General features: G+C 23.7%; 1 protein-coding gene across 1 annotated transcript in view; it reads left to right on the forward strand.

Moving 5' to 3' along the window:
- Window positions 1–23,563, forward strand: part of Fas1 (fasciclin 1 Fas1 domain-containing) — a 98,820-nt gene that overhangs the window by 58,086 nt on the left and 17,171 nt on the right. The window contains exons 7-8 of the mRNA XM_011503836.1: window positions 1,662–1,822; window positions 14,850–14,858. Coding sequence (XP_011502138.1) covers window positions 1,662–1,822; window positions 14,850–14,858 — 170 coding nt within the window. The remainder of the gene's footprint in view (window positions 1–1,661; window positions 1,823–14,849; window positions 14,859–23,563) is intronic.

Here is a 23,563-nt window from a genome sequence, read left to right on the forward strand (position 1 = left end):
CTCCAACTACAAGTTGTTCCCGCCACAGATGGCACACAGCTTCGCATAATCTCCATTTAGGCTCTCTTACGACCGATATTTAGAGGCAACTGCACACGTGTTAAGATAAACACAATAGCATTGCAGTGTTCGATCAGAGCACTACAATCATGATAACCTCGTAGTGATAATATTCAATAGATTATAACCTACTTCTTGTTACAGTAAATCATAATCTCACCAGTGACATGCAGAGAATAAGAAATTGATTATCCTCTAATTCTCCAATAAACAGATATTTCAACACCACAAGATTATTAAGAAATATAAAGATCATTTGTAATTTCACCAAGGTTAATAATTCCCATTGGAAATAAAGTAAAATAAATGAATTAAACAGCAATAATAAAGATATGTGTTAATTATTGAATCGATGCATTAACCCTTTACTTGCCCGGCAACCCCACACAACATCTAGTGGGTTTTTTGTTCTAAGTTGATTTTTGCACGTTTGGCTGACGAGTCAGATTGTGGAATTATTTTCCGAATAATATTGTTCAAGTTCAATGTTTAACTTCAAATGTTCAATTTCAAACTTGTAACTGATTATTTTTATTTGATCAAGGTAAAGTAGATCACTATAAATTAGAAGAATAATAATTTCTTATTAATATTTCTGACCGAAAAATAGATTATTTATAAAAGTTTGAAAATTTAACTGCTTTTAGTTTTACATAAAATTTATGCATACATAGTAATTAATAACGAAGTACTACAATAATTATAAAAATAAAAATAAGATATGGGCATATAAAAATTCTCTATTTTAATAAATGTAATTTATAAAATAAGCTTATTTATCTTAGACAATTGTCTAATTATTTTTCAAAAATTATGTACAAATTTCATTTGTGAAAGTATATTAAGATTTTTTAAACGAAATTAAATATATAACTCTATATGAGACATACTTAACAAACTATTTTTATTAATATAGACAATTGATTTATTATTCCATAATTTGTTGGAAAGTATTTGATTAAATTGATTTAATCAATCCACACAATTATTAAAATTTTAAATAGATTTATTGATTTTTTAATTTAAAAAATTGATCTCTGAAAAAATATTCTCTAAAATCATTTCAATCAATGCATATGTTATAAGAAAAATACTCACAAAAATATGTGAGTTTTTAATCAACTAACGGATCAACAATATTATTTATATATGATTTATATATACTGAATATTGTACTATTTTACCAATTCCTCAACAATATTTAATTATTTATATAGTTACTTGCAAAAACGTTAATAACCCTATAATAATGTTTTTATTAACAAAGTGACCGATTCTTTAATAAATAATCTAATAATTCTACCCCGAGAATATGATGCTTTGCTGAGTGACGATTTAATTATTTTAATTTCGTAACTTATTGTTAGGATCATGCAGTTTCTCTAAATCATATAATTTATCATTCAAGTTCATGAAAATTTCAGAGTCTTCAGCATTTAAATTAATTTAAAATAATTCGAGAAAGTATTGTTTAAAATTTTGTTGTATATAATATTATTTATAATTGATTTATGTAAATAGATAGCTATAATTATCATATTAATTTACTTAAAAGTAGAATAATAATGATAATCATTATAATAATATTGCATAATTTACAGATTATGTAAAGTCAGATACTTTAGTAGGCGATGCATCGCATCCAACTGCTTCCGTACTAGCCGAAATAGTGAAGCCAAACATTCCTGTGAAGAATGGCGTGATTCACCTAATACAGAATCCGTTAATGGTCGTCGATACAACTGTTGTAGAGTTTATTCAGGTTAGTGGAACATTCATTTATCTTCTTTTTTTCTCTCTTCTCTCTTTCTCTCTCTCTCTCTCTCTCTAGGTAAAATTTCTGTAGGATGAAAAAAGTCAGATGCGCAAAAAATGTGGAAAATATCACAGAAGAGGATAACTGATGTAAAGAAATTAACGAGAAAATAAATTAGACTCGGCGAAACAAGCAATCTATTAAAGAACAGAAGGGTCAAAAGTATAACCCTTTTTTATCTTTTCGCATCATTAATTTTTTTTTTGGTTAGTATCATGGTAAGATTTCCAGTCTGACAGTACGCAAGATATACTACTATAAACTTATATAGTTCCCTTCTTATTATACGTGTGAACAACAGATTACATACATTAAAAAGAAAATAATTATAATGCATGACTTATAAATGTATGTATGAATTTTTTTTTAAACGAGCGATTTAAAATACAAAATGTTTCATTCCTTGGACGTGTATATTTTATTACTTATTTTATTATTATTTAAAAATTGAAATAACTTGTTTCCATTTGATTAGAAAATGGACGTTATCTCGTGAATAATGAATTGTAGTTTTATTAAATTGAATATTGAATGGTTCAAAATTGTCTTTAAAGTTCAGCCTAAATGAACACTCGTGCTAACATCGAAGCAATCTCGTGAATAATGTTAATTTATTAAATTATTACGGAACTTGGTTTTTTTCTTCATCGTTATCGTTATAAAGGGTGTGAGAACAAAAGCGGCTGAACGAAATCAACGAAACTTTCGCGCGAGTAAGTCGCAAAAACTTTCGACCAGTATTTTCGATCAACAGTAGTTTCGATCACTGTAGTTCTGGTGAAATCTTATTAACTTATCAACTAATTTTTATGGACTTTATTGAAATTAAGAATAATTTGTTATAAATTGCTTTAATAAAATATTAAAAAGACGCCTAAAATTTAATAAGAAGAATTAGAAGAGTATACTATTGATTTTCTTTAATTTTGTGTTCGGGACTCTGGTAAAATGGCTGTGCGCCAAATTAAACGCAATTTCATGTATTTTAAAAATCGTAGGTAATATAATTGACCTCCATTCAGTAACATTTAGATGCTTATAAAAGCTTTACTTAAGCTGAACGGTCAAGATAATATTGCAGCTAAATCTTTCTACGAGTCGCCGTAAATTATTATTGAAACAACACAGTAATAACTGGCTAAAACAAGTGATTCGGAGTACGTGATGATCGGATGGCTCATCAAAACAGGGGCCCAATTTGCATGTATGCCACGGCACGACGAACAGTAATGGTCCGCGTTAATCTTCCCTGTGCATAGAATTCATAATTTGTAATATCTATGTAATCTGCAATAGGTCGACCTTTACGTAGATGTTGATGTAATGAATGGAATACGCTAATCGTTTTGTACGAAATACATTTGAAATTTAAAGGAAAAAAATATTATATCTTCGTTGTCTGAATATAACTTACTTATAAAATATATTATTTATACTTAAAGTAATGTTGAATAAATAATTCTAATAAAACTATAATTAATTATCAGTAATAGTACATTCTAGTATGATAAAGATTACGAATTTTAATTTTAATTTCATATTTTTTATGTCATTTAAGTTTATTTGTACAGTGTACATTATACAGAATTTTAATACAATAATTTTTAATAACTGATTATAATATAGTTACGTTATCGAATAATTAAATTTACTTTTAATTTTCAAATAACATTAGCATTTATTTTAAATGCAAATTTGTTTATAACGTAATTTATTCTATATTCCAAAAACCAAATGTTCTCAGTAACTACTATAAAGAAGCAAACTGAATTAATAAAAATAAAAATTTATTTCATAAAATAACAACAAATATTTATACATAAAACAATACGAATATCCAGTATGATTATTGATTATTTATTTGCTGCTAATAATGGCAGATTGATTTTTGTATAATTTATGTGCTCTCCTCGGGAATTCGAATCCTTATGTGCCAACTATTTCCCAACATATGCAAAGAAATTTCTTTTGGTGCTTTTATTATTTATTTTAAAAGTATTTATTAAAAAAAAAATTATTGTAGTTGTGCAATATATCAGCTATATTTAATTTATTTTTAAGTCTCAGATTATTGCAATCTGAAAGGAAGGTTTGTAAATTTTAATTTAAAAATTAGAAGTATTAATTTTAAAAATAAATTTTATGAAAGTGCAACTCAAGCATTTAGAATAATAAATATAAAACGAGAAACATGCAAACTGTCAGACTGGATAGTTCTTGGAAGGAGTGTGAAACAACTGGAAACATTACGAATGCAATCAGAAGTTGTGGATCAAGATGTATTCGTTTATATGTGTGTGTATGTCAAAATTAAATGAAACTCTCACTATACACGAAGAAATAAAAGAAAAGAACAAATTGAGAATTGTACATTATCTCAATTTTTAAATTTCTATGCAATTATATGTAGTTATAGATCATAATAGTTTTATTTTTAATTTATTTATTATTTATTCATGATGTTTATACTCATTCTGTGTACAAATAAATATTCAAATATTATGTGATATCTACTTTACTCATATCATAATCCTGTAGATTTTCTTATATATACACCTACAATTTAATCATCTACAAATACAATACAACTATACAATTAAAGATAAAAACAAATGTGTACTATAATAAATAAATGATGAAAACAGCAAGGTGCTAAATTGCATATAATATTCACATTATGATATGTTTGCATTAGACTTATATAATCTTTCTTTATCTATAATTCGTAATAGTGCGCATACATACAAAAAACAGATTTTTTTCTTGTTTTTATACTCATACACATATTTCATAAAAAAAGCAAGAAACTATATGTATGATAATATGAATATATATTTATCACATCTATGGCACACTTTAGCCTATTGTTAGCACACTCTAAAACTCGTGATCTTGAAAAGTTGCAACGTGATTTGAAATGATGAACGTCAGCAAGTGTGCATTTATAGGCTTATGTATCTCTTTTTTATGTCTATCTAAATTACTAACGTTTTTCTGCTAAAATCGCATTGTATCCTAAGTTTCGTCGCTTTCGATTTTTCGTTACTATTAATAGTATATATATTTTTTAACGACAGCATCATGATAGCGAACGTCAGCAGCTACAGCGTAAATGTAATATTGTTTTGCACAATTTATAATAATTCCGAAGAAAATCATTCATCCGAATTATGAGATTTGAATACTTATGGTGTGATTTTTCGTAGAATCTTTTCCTAAATATGGTTTTAAAAATTACAGTAATTTATTTTAAACGATGTCTAATACTTGCTAATTTTTTAAATTAAAAGAAATTATAATTCAATGTATTTTGCAAATAAATATAAAATGATTTAGTGAAATAGGAGTTTCTTAGATTTCATAGTTTATTTTAAATAAGATAAATGATGCATTAAAGAATGTATTACAAAGAATAATTTCCAAGTTTTCATCATAATCAATAGTATAATTTAATTGAATTCGAGTCTCATAATATGTCGGGACAATCTGCTAATGATTTTATTTCAGATCTATCCAGTACATTCACTCAATGTTCTTAACACGAATGCTGATCAAGAAGGAAAGTCTTTAAAAAATGTTATATAATACCAATCGACAATGAAAATGACACTGCAAATACAGTGTTTGTCTCAATATACAGTATTATTTTACTATAATGTTTGTAACAGCACAAGTACTTCCCAGTGCACCGCCTTTTTATGCTACGTAATGAAAATTTCTACTAGCAGCCTTGAATACTGAAAAAAATAAATATATAATTTATTATGAACGTATTTCTGGAAAAAATATTTTGAAAATTTCAATATTCATAAATCATTGAAATATATTTATAATTAAAATTACATTTTTTTCAGTAATGCAATATATTTGTTGCTTAATTAAATGACTCATTTATTTTTTACGCATCACATCCTGCTATTATTTTATCTTGCATCCCTTCCTATTATAATTTATTTGTTCCATTATCCAAATATATTGACTTAAGCATAAATAACATTTATAGTATAATGTATATATTATCATAATGATCATAAAAAACGGGTAAAAACAAACGTGATGATATATATCGGAATTTAATATTGGGAAAACTATTTTAACTTCTACGTGTAAATTTTTGACAAGAAGAATAAGAGTCGTTCATACGAAACTGAAAATTATACATTAATTTATGTTCGATTGAATTATACATATCAAATGAGGAAAATTACTTTTTCCAGTACACTCGTATTGGTTTTATTAATATTTCTTTCTTTCTTCAATGTTTCTTCAGAGCTGATTTGATTTCTGATATTTATTTTTAATTAAAAAATGTTTATCTAGACAGCTGCATGAATGATGATTTTATAATTTAATTGGCAAGGATTTTGTGCATTAAATGAATTATATGATATTTCATAATATTTAATTCTCAGATAATTTAGTGAGTAGAAACAGTTTAAATAATTCTTAATGTATTTTACATATTAACATGGTTTATTAACAATTGATTGACGAAGCGCTTAGAAAATTATGAGTACCAATCGCCATTATTGATTATTAAAATAAAATATAGAAAATTAAAATTTTAATAAAATTCTAAATGTAATATAATTTATGATTAAATTTATATAAATTCATTGTTTGCCTAATTTTTTGCATTATTTAATAAATATTCATTATAAATTATTTAGAATATATTTCAATACATAATGTGTAATTGTTTTTTTATTTAGTTTATTTACCAATAGTATTTGTAATTTATACTCTATATTTTTATGACTGTCAACGATTCGAATCATTAAAATTATTTCATATGATATATTCAAAGATATATCAGAGTTTTAGTAGTAATATTGTTTTTGATTGTTAATGATTGTAATAATCAATAAATGAAATATGAAAGATATTAAGTTAAGTATAATTTATTACTATAATGTATTTTAATATTTACGTGGTTAATGAAGTAGATATTTTATACAATCAGTTTATAACTTTAATAAAAAAAGTGAAAATATAATAATACATTTTTTATCTAAAAATATATCTTAAAATATGTCTGAAAATATGTCTTAAGCACGTATCTTACGTAAATATAGTTTATTTTCTACATCGACATACTTATAACAATGTGAATATATTTTTGGATTATATAAATTAGCTACAACAGTCATCTATGGTAACAATTTAACGATAATTAATCAATAAATACCAATGCGTTTTAACAATTGTAGCTTCCTGCTTTATAAAAAGGCATAAAAACATTTATAACTGAAGAGAGTAATAATCCAATGCAGGAGCATAACAAATTATTTGAATCGAAACTGCTTTGCAATAATGAAAACTTACTCCAACCAAAATGCACACATAAGCTCAACAATATATGGATTCTACACACAGGGACTTGATCCTTTCAACGGTGTCAGGGCTCCTAAGCACTGGCGGAGCCGCAGGGGCTTGCATCGGTATGGAGAAAATCTCGCTATTGACGTGTGTCTTCAGTATACACTACTGCATGTAACTACTACGGAGCTTTTTGAGAGCTTCTCTGATTGTTGCGTGAGGAAGCGTAAAGTATACGAATACGCATAATATAACATAATCGTACCATGGGTGCGTAAGCTACAGAAAGTGTAGCGTCCCATAATGATATTGATACCGTTATTTATTTTAATTATTAATTAAAAAATGATTTCAAAGCGAAGACTTTCCAGCTTAAAGAAGACAATTTATTATGATTGAAATACAGTTAGCTCTACATTAAAATATTTTGTAACTTATATATAAATATTTGTAACTTACGATTTATGAAAAATTACAATGTAAAAGTCATAAATATCTTGCAAATTTTTTCTTTAAACATACACAGAACGTGAATCTTCAAATAATATAAAACATTAACTGATCTTATTTTAACGATGAAATGATGCTATAAAATGATTGATTTATAAGTATCTAATCTTGTATTTACAGTATCCGTGACGATATCTCGCTAATTCTATTTAAAAATATATATCTTACAATTCTACTATATTTTTAATTTCATGCTCTTTGTTTTGGATATGAATATAAGAAAATTTAAAGAATAAGGTTTAAAGTCAGTAGATATAAGAGTAATAATAATGCACTCCAAATAAATTTCTAATATCAAAGATATAATATAGCGATAATCATAAAAAAATATACACATTACAAAGAAAGTTTTTGTTATTTCTCTTTGGAGAAAGTTTTGAAATTAATATTAATTTTTGTAAAACTCGAAGGACTGTAGTCAAAGCTTTTAAGGTTTACATGAATTTCAGCTACGGAAAATCCGTTAAAAATTCTGACTATGTGAAACGTGCTGAAGGATGCGACAGAGAAATAAAAAAAGAAAAAGAAAAAATGATCGAAGGTCTCTTCTATGCCTTTCTTAATTTATTTTTTTTATATTAAAAATATTGCTATTAAGACAAAGACAATAGTACGGCAGACATATTTTTATGCATTAATTTTTCGTATTTGTTGAGTTATTTATTAGAATAACTTTTGGCATCGTCATAATTTAGAAACATGTCTTAAATAATTAGATTAGTGCTAAAGAAATTTACATCGGTTTATAATTTATGTAAATAAGAAATTTTTATCTTTAAGCTGACTCGCTTACAAGTACTAGTTTATTATTATTTACTAATATAATGTTGAAAAATGACTTTTTAAGATAATTTTAAGTCGGGAACATTTAAAAATTAAATGTATATATATAATATGTAAAAATATGTAATTTTAGAATATTACTAATTCAAATTAATGTAGGGAAGTGAAAGTCAATTCACAATAATCTATTTGAAGACGGCACAATAACAAGATATTATTTGTAATTGTGTTCCCTTAAAGATAAAAATTATAGATATAAGTGAAAATATAAAATTATAGTTTAGGCCTAATTTAATTATAATTATTATCGATACGAATTATCGATGAATATATGTGCGCCTGTTTGTGCATCTATAAATAAATAAATATTATAGATGTGTTAGTGCTTTCATTGGTATGAAATATTAATGGACCTACGTTTTATCACATAATATGTCAATGAATAAGACATGTCAATAATAATAAAAACAAATAATCAAAAAATGAAAAAGTAAATTTGAATTTTAAATTCTTTTCAATATAAATCATCGATTTATAAAGACCCACATTCGTTTTCAAGTGGTAACGATGTTCAAATAACCAAGCGTCTCGTACGATATTTATATAAATCGAAATAGACCAACAGTGAGACAACCGGCAGGGATTCAAAATCAGACCAAATAAAACAGATATCGCAAGTCGTTCAGTTACAATTCTCTCAGTCAGATTCTCTTGTGGCCTCTTTACAGTTTTTTAAAATGCATCGCATAATCGGAAAAAAGCGATCAAAAGATAGGGAGTATTTCTTCTTCTGAGGTTCGATTGCAAGTCCTTCTTCTGCTTTTCAATAAGCAAAATGGGGATGGAAAATATCATCCCATACTTCACAAGTTTGCATGAGCAGATCGAAACTTCTCAATGATTTATAAAATACACGTGTTATTCTATTTTTAGTTTAGATTGGATCGTCTTTAAAAAGGTGTACGTCTAGATTTCAAAATGTCTAAATACTGGTAAAATTAATTGTATAAAGAATTTTTAAAATATTATTATATAATATTAATATGAAATTACATTTAATTATTACACTGAAATAATTAATTAATGCACTTGTAATTCAATACATAAAATACTATTTTATATACTTAGCATTAGCTTGTATATTTTATATACTGCATTAGCCAGTATAAGTCCATAATATTAAATTTAAATAAAAATTTAAAAGAAAAATGCAGTTTATTGATTTAAAAATCATAAAATAAATAAAAGCAACAAAAATGATACAATAAAATTTCAATAAGTTATTTATTAATGAAGATAAGGATATGTTTTAGTTTGCAATTAATGACAGTAAATATAATTATTCTTCCGTTATATAAAATATCTATATGAATATATAAAAAACATAAAAGAATTTTCTTTATATCATACAAATCATTTCATCTTTCTTTACATATACTCGTTTAATAATATGAAAATTCTGATTCGACTTTCAGAATAAAAATGAAGTGCATACATAAAGCAACTCTGAATTAATCGAAAATTCGAGTTTTCGATCTTAATATCGAATGAGCGCATTCTAGAGTTCGAATTGCTTCTTTCACCTTTAGATTTATTTTAATTCACGAAAATTATACCTCGTGCACAAATTTGAAATCTGTCACAAGAGACAAGGAATAAGAAATATGTAAAATTACAGGAATTCGTCAAATGACTCTAGACTTTAACGAATGGATTATGTTTCTATTTTTCTAATTTCTTTATATAGTTATGGAAATATGAAAAATAAGAAAGTTCATTTTATGACTCAAATGTACGCAGGATTATTAACTACATTTAGAAGCTTAATTAAATTTTAATAAGTTTAATTATATATAACTATAGGTTTAATTACATTTTTTGTATCATTATAAAGAAACGTTTTCAAGCATAACAGTATAATTTTGAAACTCTAACTGCCCATGTAATACTCACATTTATATTATTTTCTTTATAGTTAGATAATTTATAAGTTAAAATTTTACCTTTATTTTATGTTTTAATTTACTATTTCGTAATTTAATGACCCTTCAAATTAATATATAATTTTTAGATTAACTCGTAATAATTTATTAATTGAAAAAATCTAAATTTCATCCACAGATGCAAATATATACAATAGTTCAGAACATATATTTTATCGCAAAATTTGAAGTAAAATAAATAAAAATAATTTTATAAAATAAAAATCAAATGAAACGCTTAATTCAATACCTTTTTAATTAAATCTAAATTGTGTTTTTAAATAAATTTAGAAGGAATTTCAAAGTTCTTACAGAAATTTGTAATACAAAGTACTTTTTTATTTACAGTTTTAATTAAAAACTTACTTTGTTAAATTACTTTGAATTCTAATGCACAAACAGTTTGGTCTGACTTTCACTTTTAAAGACTTATCGTATTCGTTGAAGTAATATCTGGAAATATAATTAAAAACATTTTTAGATCGTATAAAGTACTTCAAAATTAATTACCTTAAAATTATTTGCCCCAATACAAATTTAGAATTATTTATTCCTATTATTATCTATTAAAATACTTTGAAAATATTTGCTACTTTTCATATATTGTTTAGGATACAATGTTTAATGAATTTAAATAAAAAATGATAAATATATTATAATCTAAAAAATGTAAATTTTCATATTAGTTAATATATATTAAGATACAATAATGGAATATAAATGTCTAATATGAAAGTTAGTTATAATTTGATATATTTAAATATTAGTGAATTAGTTACCGATTATATTCTATTTTGCAATTACAATTTTATATAATTTATATGATCACCAATATTAATAAAAAATATGTAATAAACAAAAACTAATAGGTAAAAATACATTCACGGATAAAAATCTTCTACACCATTTACAGAACATAGATAATGGTAACTTGTAGTGATTTTCTGCACGTACTTGCATTTTTATATGTTCTCTTTTAGGAAAAAAATAAAAATACGCAATTTTAATTCTATATTTCGAGTAGAAAAAGTATACATTTTATTCTCTAGCTTTCACTTTAAAATATACACAACAAGAATTTTTTCGGAAAAAGGAACAAAAACATTTGTATACATTACATTTTTATTTATTTTATGAAGTGAATTTTTAATGTCATTACAGATGCGAATATATTGTTCCTTTATAATTAAAATTCATACTACGGTGGACTTCTTAGTTCAGTATTAAGCTTATTAATTTCGTGTATTAGTTTCATGTTAAGTTTCATTTCAATATCTATAGTATTATGTGTATTATAGTAATAATATTATGAATTTCATAGATCTTACTGTTTAATTCTAAAACGTTATGGAAATAAAATAAATACTGTTAAATTATATATTAAAAAATTCCATACATATGGTTTCATAATTAATATCATGATGCATTTTTATTTAGTGTTTGAAATAAAATAAATTGATATATTAAAAAAAATTTAGAGATAAGTCAATCAAATTCCATTATTAATGATTTGGAAAATCTAGAAATATTATATAAAACTAGATAAGTTTATAAAATTTATTACAAAATATATATTTTGGGAATATTACATTAATCTTTTAAATAAAATAGAATAAATGCTTTACTAAATTGAAATAAATATTGTAAGATATAAATTTTACAAAAATATTTACTAAATATACGATAAAAGAAGTGTTGTAATAATTACGTAAAAATTGAAAATATTTGGTGTTAAAATAAAATTGCAAATTAATAATAAATCTAAAGTATAAAAATAATAAATTAAATATTCAAAATAACAATCAATTCTAGTTACTTTAATTGTAAATTTAAAAAAATGATGTTAAAATATTTCTTATGATAACTACAAAATAAATTTATAATAAACAAGGAAATATTTTATATTATGCAATTCATTAACTAAAAGCTTCTTGTATTCGTTATAATTTACAATATGAAAGTATAATATATTTTTTAATCAGAATACAAAATTTTATTGAATTTTTATGCCTATGCACATAATTTATATATGTATAATTAAATAGAGCGTGTAAACAATTTTTTTTGTTTTTATATTATATTAAGAAATCTTTCTATATTTACATTATATAATTATATTTCCCTACGCAAAATATTCAACATAAAACTTTAAATTATAACATTAAATGATCCAATTGCATTATGATATTTTACATAAATAGTCAATAGATGAATATTTGAATAAATCTTAAGCACATCATACTCTACGATTATAATGTTTCATCTATTAGAAATTGTTTTAAGTTTTTAATTACAAATAATTCATTCTCTTGATTAAATAGAAAAATTAAAATAAGTATGAACAGAAAACAGCTAAATTATTAATATTATTTGATTTTTATGGTTGAATTCTGGATTGATTTTACGTGAAAACTTTATCTTAACATTGCTTGATCTAGCAAAGCTGAAGGAACTGAAGATAAACTTTAACCGGAATTTACAAACAAATGGATATGCTTGTATCAATCAATTATAAAACGTCTTGCTCTTGCGTATGTACACAGAAGAGAACCATTAATTGGCCCAGAATCGATCATCAATTGAATTAATATCTCATTTTATCCACCACGTTCTACGAATTAAGGAATTTATAAATACATATAAGTACTTTGTATAAATTTTATGTGATTTTGAGTAATCCTTTTTAATTAGTGAAAACTAATCGGTAGTACAAATGGATTATCAATTTATTTATAGTAAAATATAACGTAGAATTTAAATCAAAAGTACGAATCTACCCTTATATTAATGTCACCCAAAACTCAAATATTCTGGGCACGTCTCATAATAATTTTCTCTTGTAAGAAATTTTCTAATTAAAATTATAGTTAATTTCCCTCGAACATGGCGTAAACAATCTAAATGCCAATAATGTTATTTGAAATCAAGCTTCAGAGAAGTAATTTCATCCAATGTTTAATTTGACATGGGCTGAAAGACAGATTCATCTAATAATCATTTATTTATTATGTATTAATCAAATAAACGTGTGTTATGTACAATTGTATCATTTAACAATTTATATCTAAATTTTTAAATATGTAAATACATTTATAATTTTTTGCACATTTGTAAAGTATTCAATAACTATGTATATGATTATTTGCTCAGTTACATAGTATTATATACACAGATTATACAGATATAAGGAGTAAGTTGAATCAAGGAGTAATTTAAAAACTTAGAACTATGACAATGCATTAAATATATTATATTAAATAATTACACACACACACACACACACACACACACACACACACACACACACACATATATATATATGTCATTTTTATTTTAAATATTTTTTGAAAATATTGAATAATTTTATTGTATACAAGGGTTATGAAAAAAAAAATTTTAAGCAAAATAGTAAGTTTTATATAATATTGAAAATATTATAAGTATTTAAATGGCAATTGGTACCATAAAATTATACAGGTAAAATTTAATAATAATTTATGCATTTAATAGGATTATACTTATCAACGTCATAAGCACGATTGTACATCAACTATTTTAATTTTATATGAATCCACAAATACATATTGACTATTTTATGATATGTTGCTGGAGAAATGCCTATATATATATTAGTGCATCTAATATAAAACTAATAAATAAATAATAAATATTGTATAAATTATGTTTATTATTATAATTTATTTGTTATTAATCTTCATTTTAATTTTTACAAGAACATATTTATTATCGAACAACATTTTATGATATTAAGCCTCAATTTATGTTGCCGGTATTTTGATGAGAGTATACACTAATCATCAAATTATATCGTTAAATTTTCTAGTGTAAGCAAAAATATAAGATTACTTTTAATGAAAATTTTGAAAGTACATGTATTTTGTGATATATCATTTGGAAGTATTCCAGCAGTAATTTGCAAAAAATGATAGATAAATGAAACATATACGACATAATTAAAATTTGTTATAAATGTTAAACTATATTGTATTTTATAAATAATTTGTCTAAAAAAAAATGATAAGCGAAAAAAGAAAAATTAAATACTTTTAACGATAAATTACGGATTTTTTTTATAATCGAATCTTAAATTCCTTCAGAGTTTTTATCTTTACAAAACCTTAAATTAAAAGAGGCCAATCGATAAATTTTTTTTTAGAAAATAATATATTGTATAAAACAAATTATATATATATATTTAAATATATATATATATATATATATATATATATATGTATATCTTCTATACACAAATTTTCAGTGGAAACCAACCTAATGCAAATTTACCTATCTTTCTGTTTTTTGTTCGCTTCTTATGTTATGGACTGGTTACCCTCTGGTTCTCTGGTTTCTCTATGCAGTCCTGGAAGGTAATTTTTAACCATAAGCTCTTTTTTATATATACTCTTTACTCTTCATTATTTTTATATTTTTTAAATTTGTTTATATATATATATTTTTTTTTTTTGACAACTCGCAGTGGGAATTATATTATTGAAATCCTCACTTTTCGAGTTGTTTTTTATTTTTTATCACTATTTTAATTAATGATAACAATTTGTATATTTTTACGATTTTTTCATCTAACTTAAAATTGTTTTCTCTACCCTTTCTTTCATAAACTTAATTATTACTGTTTAATTGAACGAATAAAGTAAAATTACAGTTACATTTAATCTTATTAAAAATGAATGATAATTAAAAACATATGCAGATGCAAAATTTTATATATATATATATATATATATATATATATATATATAAAGTTTATTTAAATTTCAAATACAGTTAAACAGATGTTTTTTATTGAAAAATTAATGAGTTACCATAATTCGTCGTTGAATTAATCAACATTGATTATTTCCATCAATATATGCATTATCCGTGCTTCTGCCCATGCTTTTCCCATATATTGCATGCGCAAGTATTGTTCACTTCGTATTGATCTTGACTTATTATTCTCTCTCTCTCTTTCTGTATTTCTATATTTGTACGTAAAATAAATAAAATAGTTAATACAAAAAATTCTGTCAATTATAATGTATGATCGAGCACGTCAAGATTTTATAAATATATATGGTAATATGATTGTTTAGAATAGAGAAAAAAATATATATAATATTTTAATGTATCTATAACTTGTATTTATTTTTAATATATTTAATAGTCTTTTAGTTTAGCATGTTTAATAACAACTGATTTCCTATTTCTCGTTACCTGCATTCTACTAAGCATGAATTTTATAAAATATAATTAATGACTGGTTTTCTTGCCTTATTTTATATATACACATAATTATAGATTATATTTCTATAACTAAATCAATTACATAAAATATTAGAAAACTGAAACCAATTTTATTATTGTATGAAAAATGTCCCTATATATATATATATATATTGTAATATTAATAATATTAGAAATTTCTAAAGGCAAATATTTAAAAATTCATTTCCGTTATAATTTAAATTCATTAAATTTAAAATAATCATACGAAGATTTTAAAATTATTATATTAGAGGTAAAATATTAAAATGTTGTATTATTAAATATTCAAAATTAAAAATTATATTCAGGATATGTTTGTATTGTTTTATAAAATAATATTTCAATTTTGACAATTATTGTTTATATATATAATTATAATGAAAAATATCGTTAGTATCGATAGTATATTTAGTATTTATAACAGTAGAATTACTTATCCTGCATATTCAAAGTCTTGGATCAAATTGATACATTTAACTCTATTTTAAATCTATATTGTAGTATCTAATTTAAAATCTATTTAAATTCTAAAATAGAATGATAATATATCTTAAAATTTTAAAATGTATATTTGTGAATTTAAATCGTGTTTCGGAATTATTAGATAGTTTTTTAAATAAATAAAAAGTTCATAACAAAATCTATTAAATATTAATACGTTTTGTTTTAATACAATTTGAGTTATAAAATTTATATATCAATTATATTGTTCATAATTAAAAATGTTTTATTTTTTTCGATAAAATAAATTTTCGAAAATGTGTTCGTAAGAGCGGAACTATATCACAGAAAATCACATTTTAAAAATTTCTGTGCAAAATGACAAAAAATCAGGCCCATTCGTTTCAAGTAATGTAAGTAAGGATTGATTTATGAACAGTGTTTTGTGAAACGAATGAAAATTCTTCAGGATACTAAACTTCTTGCTTCTTGCTTCTTGCTTAAATAATGGCAGCATCGATAACTGGAGCTTTCAAGTGATAGCGTAATTTTTTTATCTTAATACGTGTGCAAGTTGATTATTATTTAGTCATGATAAAATTAACAAAAGTCATATGATAAAAATTAATTAGTCATACTAAAATCAATGGCACTTATATGATTGAAGAGCAATTCAATGCAAAACAATTTTTCACTCTTACATAACTATCCCATTGACTTATCAAGTATGTTTCTAAAACTTATTTATAGTTTAGTAATACATTCAGTAATAGAAGTTTTGATACCTTATCTTTATAAATACAACGAAAGCTCGATCAGCTAACGACGGATGTAAAATCTCCCGATTTCGAATTAGACTTCCGATTGCGCAAGCCTGGAAATTTCACGCAGCTGTTTTCATCATTCGCACATTGTAGGCTACACGAAGTTGCACGTAGCAGAGAATTGAGAACATACCAATGATGAATTCACCCTAAACGCTTTGACTGCTGGCTGAAAAGATAATAGTAATATCACGAATGCCATTTGTTGCCACGTGTGCGTGTGCACTTTAACAGCCAATGCATCTCTGCATGAAGATTTGACGGCGTCTTTTACACTTCAATTCGCTTCCATTACGAATTTCTGGTCACTCGGCAACTAGGAGGGTGTTTTGTTGAATTGATAAATATAGTTTTATGGTCATTGGATGATTGTTTGTTTCTTATATAATTTCACTAACTTTATCATCCTAAATTACAATTGGCTTTGATTACAAGATAATGCATATCCTAAAAGAAAAGGACCTTTCCTGAGGGAAGTGAGTTTTTTTATTTATTTATTTATTTTTCCTGAGGATAATTGGACTACCCATATAAATATCTCATTTTAATATAATTGGAAAGTGTAGAGCAGTTCTGAAGTTAAAACAATAGTATTCATATAGAATGGCTTTTACGTGATATATAAAGCAATGCTTAGATTGAATAGAAATAATTGAATTTTTAAATGGTAGAATAAATATTGTTTAACAACAATATCCATTTAAATATTAATCGAAATATTACTTTTAATTTTATTGTGTGGTATATAAATTAATTAAGAAAAAAAAATTAGTTCGAGGATCAACGTTTTTATTTTTAGAAATATTAAAATTTTTATTAAACATAATTAAACATAATTTTCATTATTCTTGAAATTAAATATATAATATAATACGGAAAAATTGACACTTTTTTAAAATCAAAAGTACAAATTAATTAAATGTTTTTTCCAAATGCAATAATTATTTTTTGTGTATAATAATTACTGCTAAAGAATAATAATTCTCAAAAAAATTATTCATATTTACTTTATGACTTTACATTCTATATTTTAAGTAATAATACAATTAATATTGTTATTTTCTTTCTAATAAAATAAAAAGTAACTCGATTAGAAAAAAAATTATATCTCTTCTATATGTTTGAACTCGTGATATTTCTACTTCCTACATATTTTTGTAAGAAAATAATCATTTTTTTAGTTATCTTCAATGTGTATCTTATGAATCTTATAAATTACTGGTTTCGTTTTGCTTGCATTTCTCGTCAATTTTCAATATAAAATTACTTAATTTTCTCTATTGTTTTGCTAGTTAAATATAATATTCTACGAAATTTAAATAATCTAAAACTGAATATAAATTGTAAAATAAACTATAAATAATTTATATAATTTATTTTCTTGTAATAAATTTTATGATTATGTTATATGTATTATATAATGAGAAAATAATTATTTAATTAAGTTTAAAAGTATAATTTAAAACTTTAGCTTTTAATAATTCGACCATGAGTAAAATAACAAGTTAATCCGACCTGTCTTTTTATGTTTTAAAAGCTTTTATTAATTCTGTAAGTTTAACTATGTAAATAATTTTATAAAAATAAAATTTTTCTTTTCTTTCTTATTTCTAAATATAAGCTTTTTAAACTGAAAAATACTGGTATTAAAAATTATAGTAAATCAAAATTAAGTAAATAATTTTATTATAAATTTTCCTCACTATATTTAATCTAACTTTACAAAACTATTTTTAATACATTATAAATATTTGTACATTTCTACTTAAAAATTTTAATAATATATGCATAGTTATAATATAATAAAATTACGACTCTCAACTGAATAAATGAGTTAATTAATCGATCGTTCTTTTTTAATATCGACAAATCTATCTGATGTTTTTTAAAGATGGTTTATAAGATTTCTTTAACAGAATAAATGTCACGTAATTATATCATTAATTGTGTAATTATGTACAAAAAATCTGAACTTATATAAAGACGTCATATATGGGTCACGTCATATTTTCACTCTCGAGTAAAATTATATGCACAGCAGATGGTAAAGATCCAGTCCGAGAACAACAAAAACTTTATAAAAAATGGGCAATGTTGATTGCTTATACTGCTTTCCTACAGAAGATTCTCTCTGTTTGTTCAGTGTAACGCTCGAAGCTAACCCCGGAACGCAGAGAAAGACAAACGAGGCTGTGGCTTAAACCAAAACCCATTAAATTGTAACGTCTCGTTTCCTTCTAGAAAGCCTTGTGTATTATCAGGAAAATGTCCCTTGAACTTGTAACCCAATGAAATAAAAATGTCGTTATTATGCTATAAGATTGCTAAAAAAAACGTATTTTTGATTATCCATTACAAAAAAAATAATGTTTCTACGTAATTCTATGTAATCTTGTAATTAGATTATTGAAAAAAAAAAATGCATTTTCACATTTTCATACCATTTAATTTGTTATGATCAAAAGCTAAAGTAATATAAGGAGATTATATATTAACCAATTTAATTTGAACAATTTGAGTTATTAATATTTTAGTTTGCAATTATATAGAAAATTATAATTCTTAGAAAAATTATTGTATTATCCAATCTTGATCGCCAATAAATAAGGCTACTATAATTATATCTATATAGCAGTTTATTTTTAATTAAGCAGCCGGTAGTTCCAATATTATATTATTTATTTTCTATCGGATAAAATTAATTAGACCATTATGTCACACCTGTTATTCATCATCAGCTATAGTGAAAAAATAAAAAATCAAAATAAACGTACGATAAATATTCATAAAGTGAGAAGGTTCGGAGTAAACGTCAGCGCGCGCCTAACATGCAAAGTAGACAAAGTCAAGTATATCGTCCCAGTTTTTCTTTTTCATTCGGCACCAGTTCCACGTGTCTTTTCATCGCTTCTTCTTAGCAATGAAAAAGTACAGTATTCTCGTTGAAGAATCTTGCCTCCTTCAATGTATGCAGCAAATGCTAGTGCACATGTGCATGTGAATATATTTTCAAGGAGCAAAATAAGGCTCATAAATTTTCGACCTCGTTTTATATACCTATACTTTCTGAGAATTCCGGCACAAGAGTTGACTCTAATACTAGCACTTGCAGGACTGAGAATGAATCAAGATGTACTTTAATGAAATGTACTTCTTTCATCTCGATAATTTCGTAATTTTTAAACTTTGAATTTCATTTTATCAATGGAACCTTTTTAAATTTAACTAGGTACTCATTAGGTATGTTTAATACATGTATCTTAATTATTATTAATTTCTGTAACCTTATATATTTATGTAAAGACTGAATTGATATTTATCCGTAAAAAAACAGCAAAATTTTCAAGCAATATTTGTGTATCAAGTATCAGATATCATTTTCCGTATAATCTCCGTAGTTGAAACTCTCGTGAGGCACTCAGGATGCTATGCTACGATTCCATAACATCAAAAATGTCGCCGGTACTTTGTATGAGTTACCTATTTTATTATATATACTATTGTATAAACTGTATTTTATTATATATAAATAAAAATGAAATATTCGATTTAAAATTTTTTTAATACTTTATTTTTATATAAATAACAATAAAATTTGATGGTATTGGAATGTAATGAGCTATTACTAGAAATAAATGTAAAGTATAATTTGCTTAAAAAGCATAATTCACATTATACAATAAAACAATTAGCATTCGCCACACGTAACAAAATTCGTGATTTCACGAAAATATGGCAAAGATCGCGAATACTATTGTTACTTCAATGAAAATGATCTTATTAACTCATAGAAAGTTCTCATTAAAAACTAATTTCACACAATCTAACATAATCAGTATTTGCATTCATCTATTTCTACTCCTTTTGTACCTTTATTTCGCTTTCTATCTTGTAATCAACTTTTGAGTAATAAAAAGGAAAAAAAAGGAAAAAAAAGTATGATAAAGAAAAATATACAAATAAATGGTAGAGTCAAGAACAGCTTGTGCACGATTATTGTACTCGCTTTTTTACATTTAAATATTACCGCACAAAATAAATAAGCATTGGAGTACATTAGTAACCAAAAAATTTCCTTCGTATCATAATTATTTACATTTTGCAAAAGGAAAATAATATTTCATTAAATTTAAATGAATATGCTTTGCTTTTCTTTGACATACCTTTTCGTTCTATTCTGGTAATAATTTAAATGATTTTTTAGGTAAAAATTTAAATTTAAATTTGTGAAAATACCGCAGCGAGTCTAAAAAGTACATTAAAAGATTATTGTAATGAGTTTACGTACAGTTTAATTTATTTTAGAATAGTGATTATCTTTTGTGAAATAATGTAGAAATTGTAATAGTGGTGATTGTTATTTTCATTTTTGCAATTTTTTATTTACAAGTAATCAATTTGCATTATTACTTTGAATATAAAAATAATGCATAATTGAATTTATATATAAACTCTAAATAAATTAAAAACTCTGTTAATCAAATTAATAATTATGAAAAATTTGTTATAAAACTTTTCATAATGTTAAATTTTTTTAAAATTATTCGTTATATAATAATAGGTACTAAATAAAATATGAAATTAATTCATGTACAATTTATACGGATATCGTGTATAATTAATTGATTTGAAAGACAATAAAAATTTTAATAGAAATTTATTATTGTTTTAAATATCGAAAAAAATAAAATACGTGGAATGTACGTGATTGCTAAAGTATATATTTTAAATTGAAGAATTTCAGTATTTTCATTTTACACATCTTTTTAGAGATCTTTAGTTTTTTTTAGTATATTACTTTTTAGTTTTTATTCTTTAACGATGCAATTATAAATTCTTCAATTCTGTTTCTCGATTCTGGTGAATCAAATTCAACAAATTGTCTGACAGTATCAATTTACACAGTTTAAATGCTACAAATTTATGTATGTTTTAACGTCTAAAAAAATATTTCTATCTAATCTAAATTAAAAAAATTGACTGGCCAAAAGGTAATTCTTTTCATTTATTGATACCACCAAGTCTCGGTAAATTCAAAAGGAGTAAGATAAAAGAAATCATTGTCTTATTAAAAAATTTATATTATAAAAATTGTAATATTTATTCACTATTGTGCAAGAATTTCGAATGGGAACAAACAATCAAATTTTATTGTGGGAAAGTTTTATTGACCTATTTTTAATCAATTAGTTATACATCTAAATGAAACTAATTCTTCAATATTTTATCAGATAATAATTAGTCACAATAAAGTTTTTATAAAAAACTTTAATTTTTGAAGTTTGTGAACTTTTACAGCCGGAGAAAAACAATTTTATATTTACCTTATAACATATTATATTCAGTATGAATTATAAAGTGCTATAGAGAACTATAAACTAATGCATTTGGAACTTAATAATATTCATTTATGATTATTTAAATTTAATGATTATATTATTGACATTTTTTAATAATTTTTATGTAAAATAACTACTATATAATTCACTGTATATATAAAAATATACAAAGAAATTGAGATTTTTCAAAATTCAAGAAAATCCTAATAATTTTTGAATAATATTAATTTTCGTAAATTATTATTAAACAACAATTTATGTTGAAAGCAATATATTTATTTTTAGCAATATAAACTCTATAGTACATTCTAAGAATTTATAAAAAATTAAATTAATAATAATAAATTCTTTTTATATTATTTTTATATATTTGTGTTATACTAATAACTAATAAGTGTTTTTAATATAATTACAAACATTGTTAATTAATGTTGAAATAAGTATATCTGATCAAGATATATCCCTTAATTCCAATTACCTTTATGTAGAATTGATAATAAAACAAGTAATTAAAACAATTATCCGATGGTTCTAGTTTTGGAAAATAATAGACAAATAAAAAATAATGCGATTTAATCGGATTGATTATTGTAATTAGTCCAATAATTACTCTGTATTGATGTAAAAAAAATGTATTCATAGATTAGAATTAATTTTATACGAAACCAAATAAATTCATTTTTAATATTATTTCATACAAATTGAAAAAGAAATTTAGATTCTTGTACTATAATATCTTTTTTACGATTTTCGTATTAAACTTCAATTTTACTTTAGTTATTATTTATTCCATTTGATACGGATGAATCATATAATTATCAATATTTACAAATGTCGTCTGTAAAATTCTTATATTTATTATTCATAAGATTTTTATATGCGTAATACTATTACTAATTTTTTTTGGACAATGTCGTATTTCTTCATTTAAAAACTAAACCAATGTTGGCATTTAAAATAATATTCAATTATGTATCTGTAATTACAAAAATAGTAAATACTTAAAAATATTAAGTAATACTAGAAAAGTATCCTGCCGTAAATATTGCATGCATAATGTAACAAATAAAAATATTATGCGTCTCCTCTTAATTCCCTGAAAATGATTTCCATAAAAATCACTAACAAAGACGGTATATTATCCTCTAAAGTTTTGTCGATAGCAGAATATAATCTTGAAGCCTCAACTTTCTGCAAAATATA

Source organism: Ceratosolen solmsi, unplaced genomic scaffold (genome assembly GCF_000503995.2).
Source record: "Ceratosolen solmsi marchali unplaced genomic scaffold, CerSol_1.0 scaffold10, whole genome shotgun sequence".
NCBI classification, from domain to species: domain Eukaryota; kingdom Metazoa; phylum Arthropoda; class Insecta; order Hymenoptera; family Agaonidae; genus Ceratosolen; species Ceratosolen solmsi.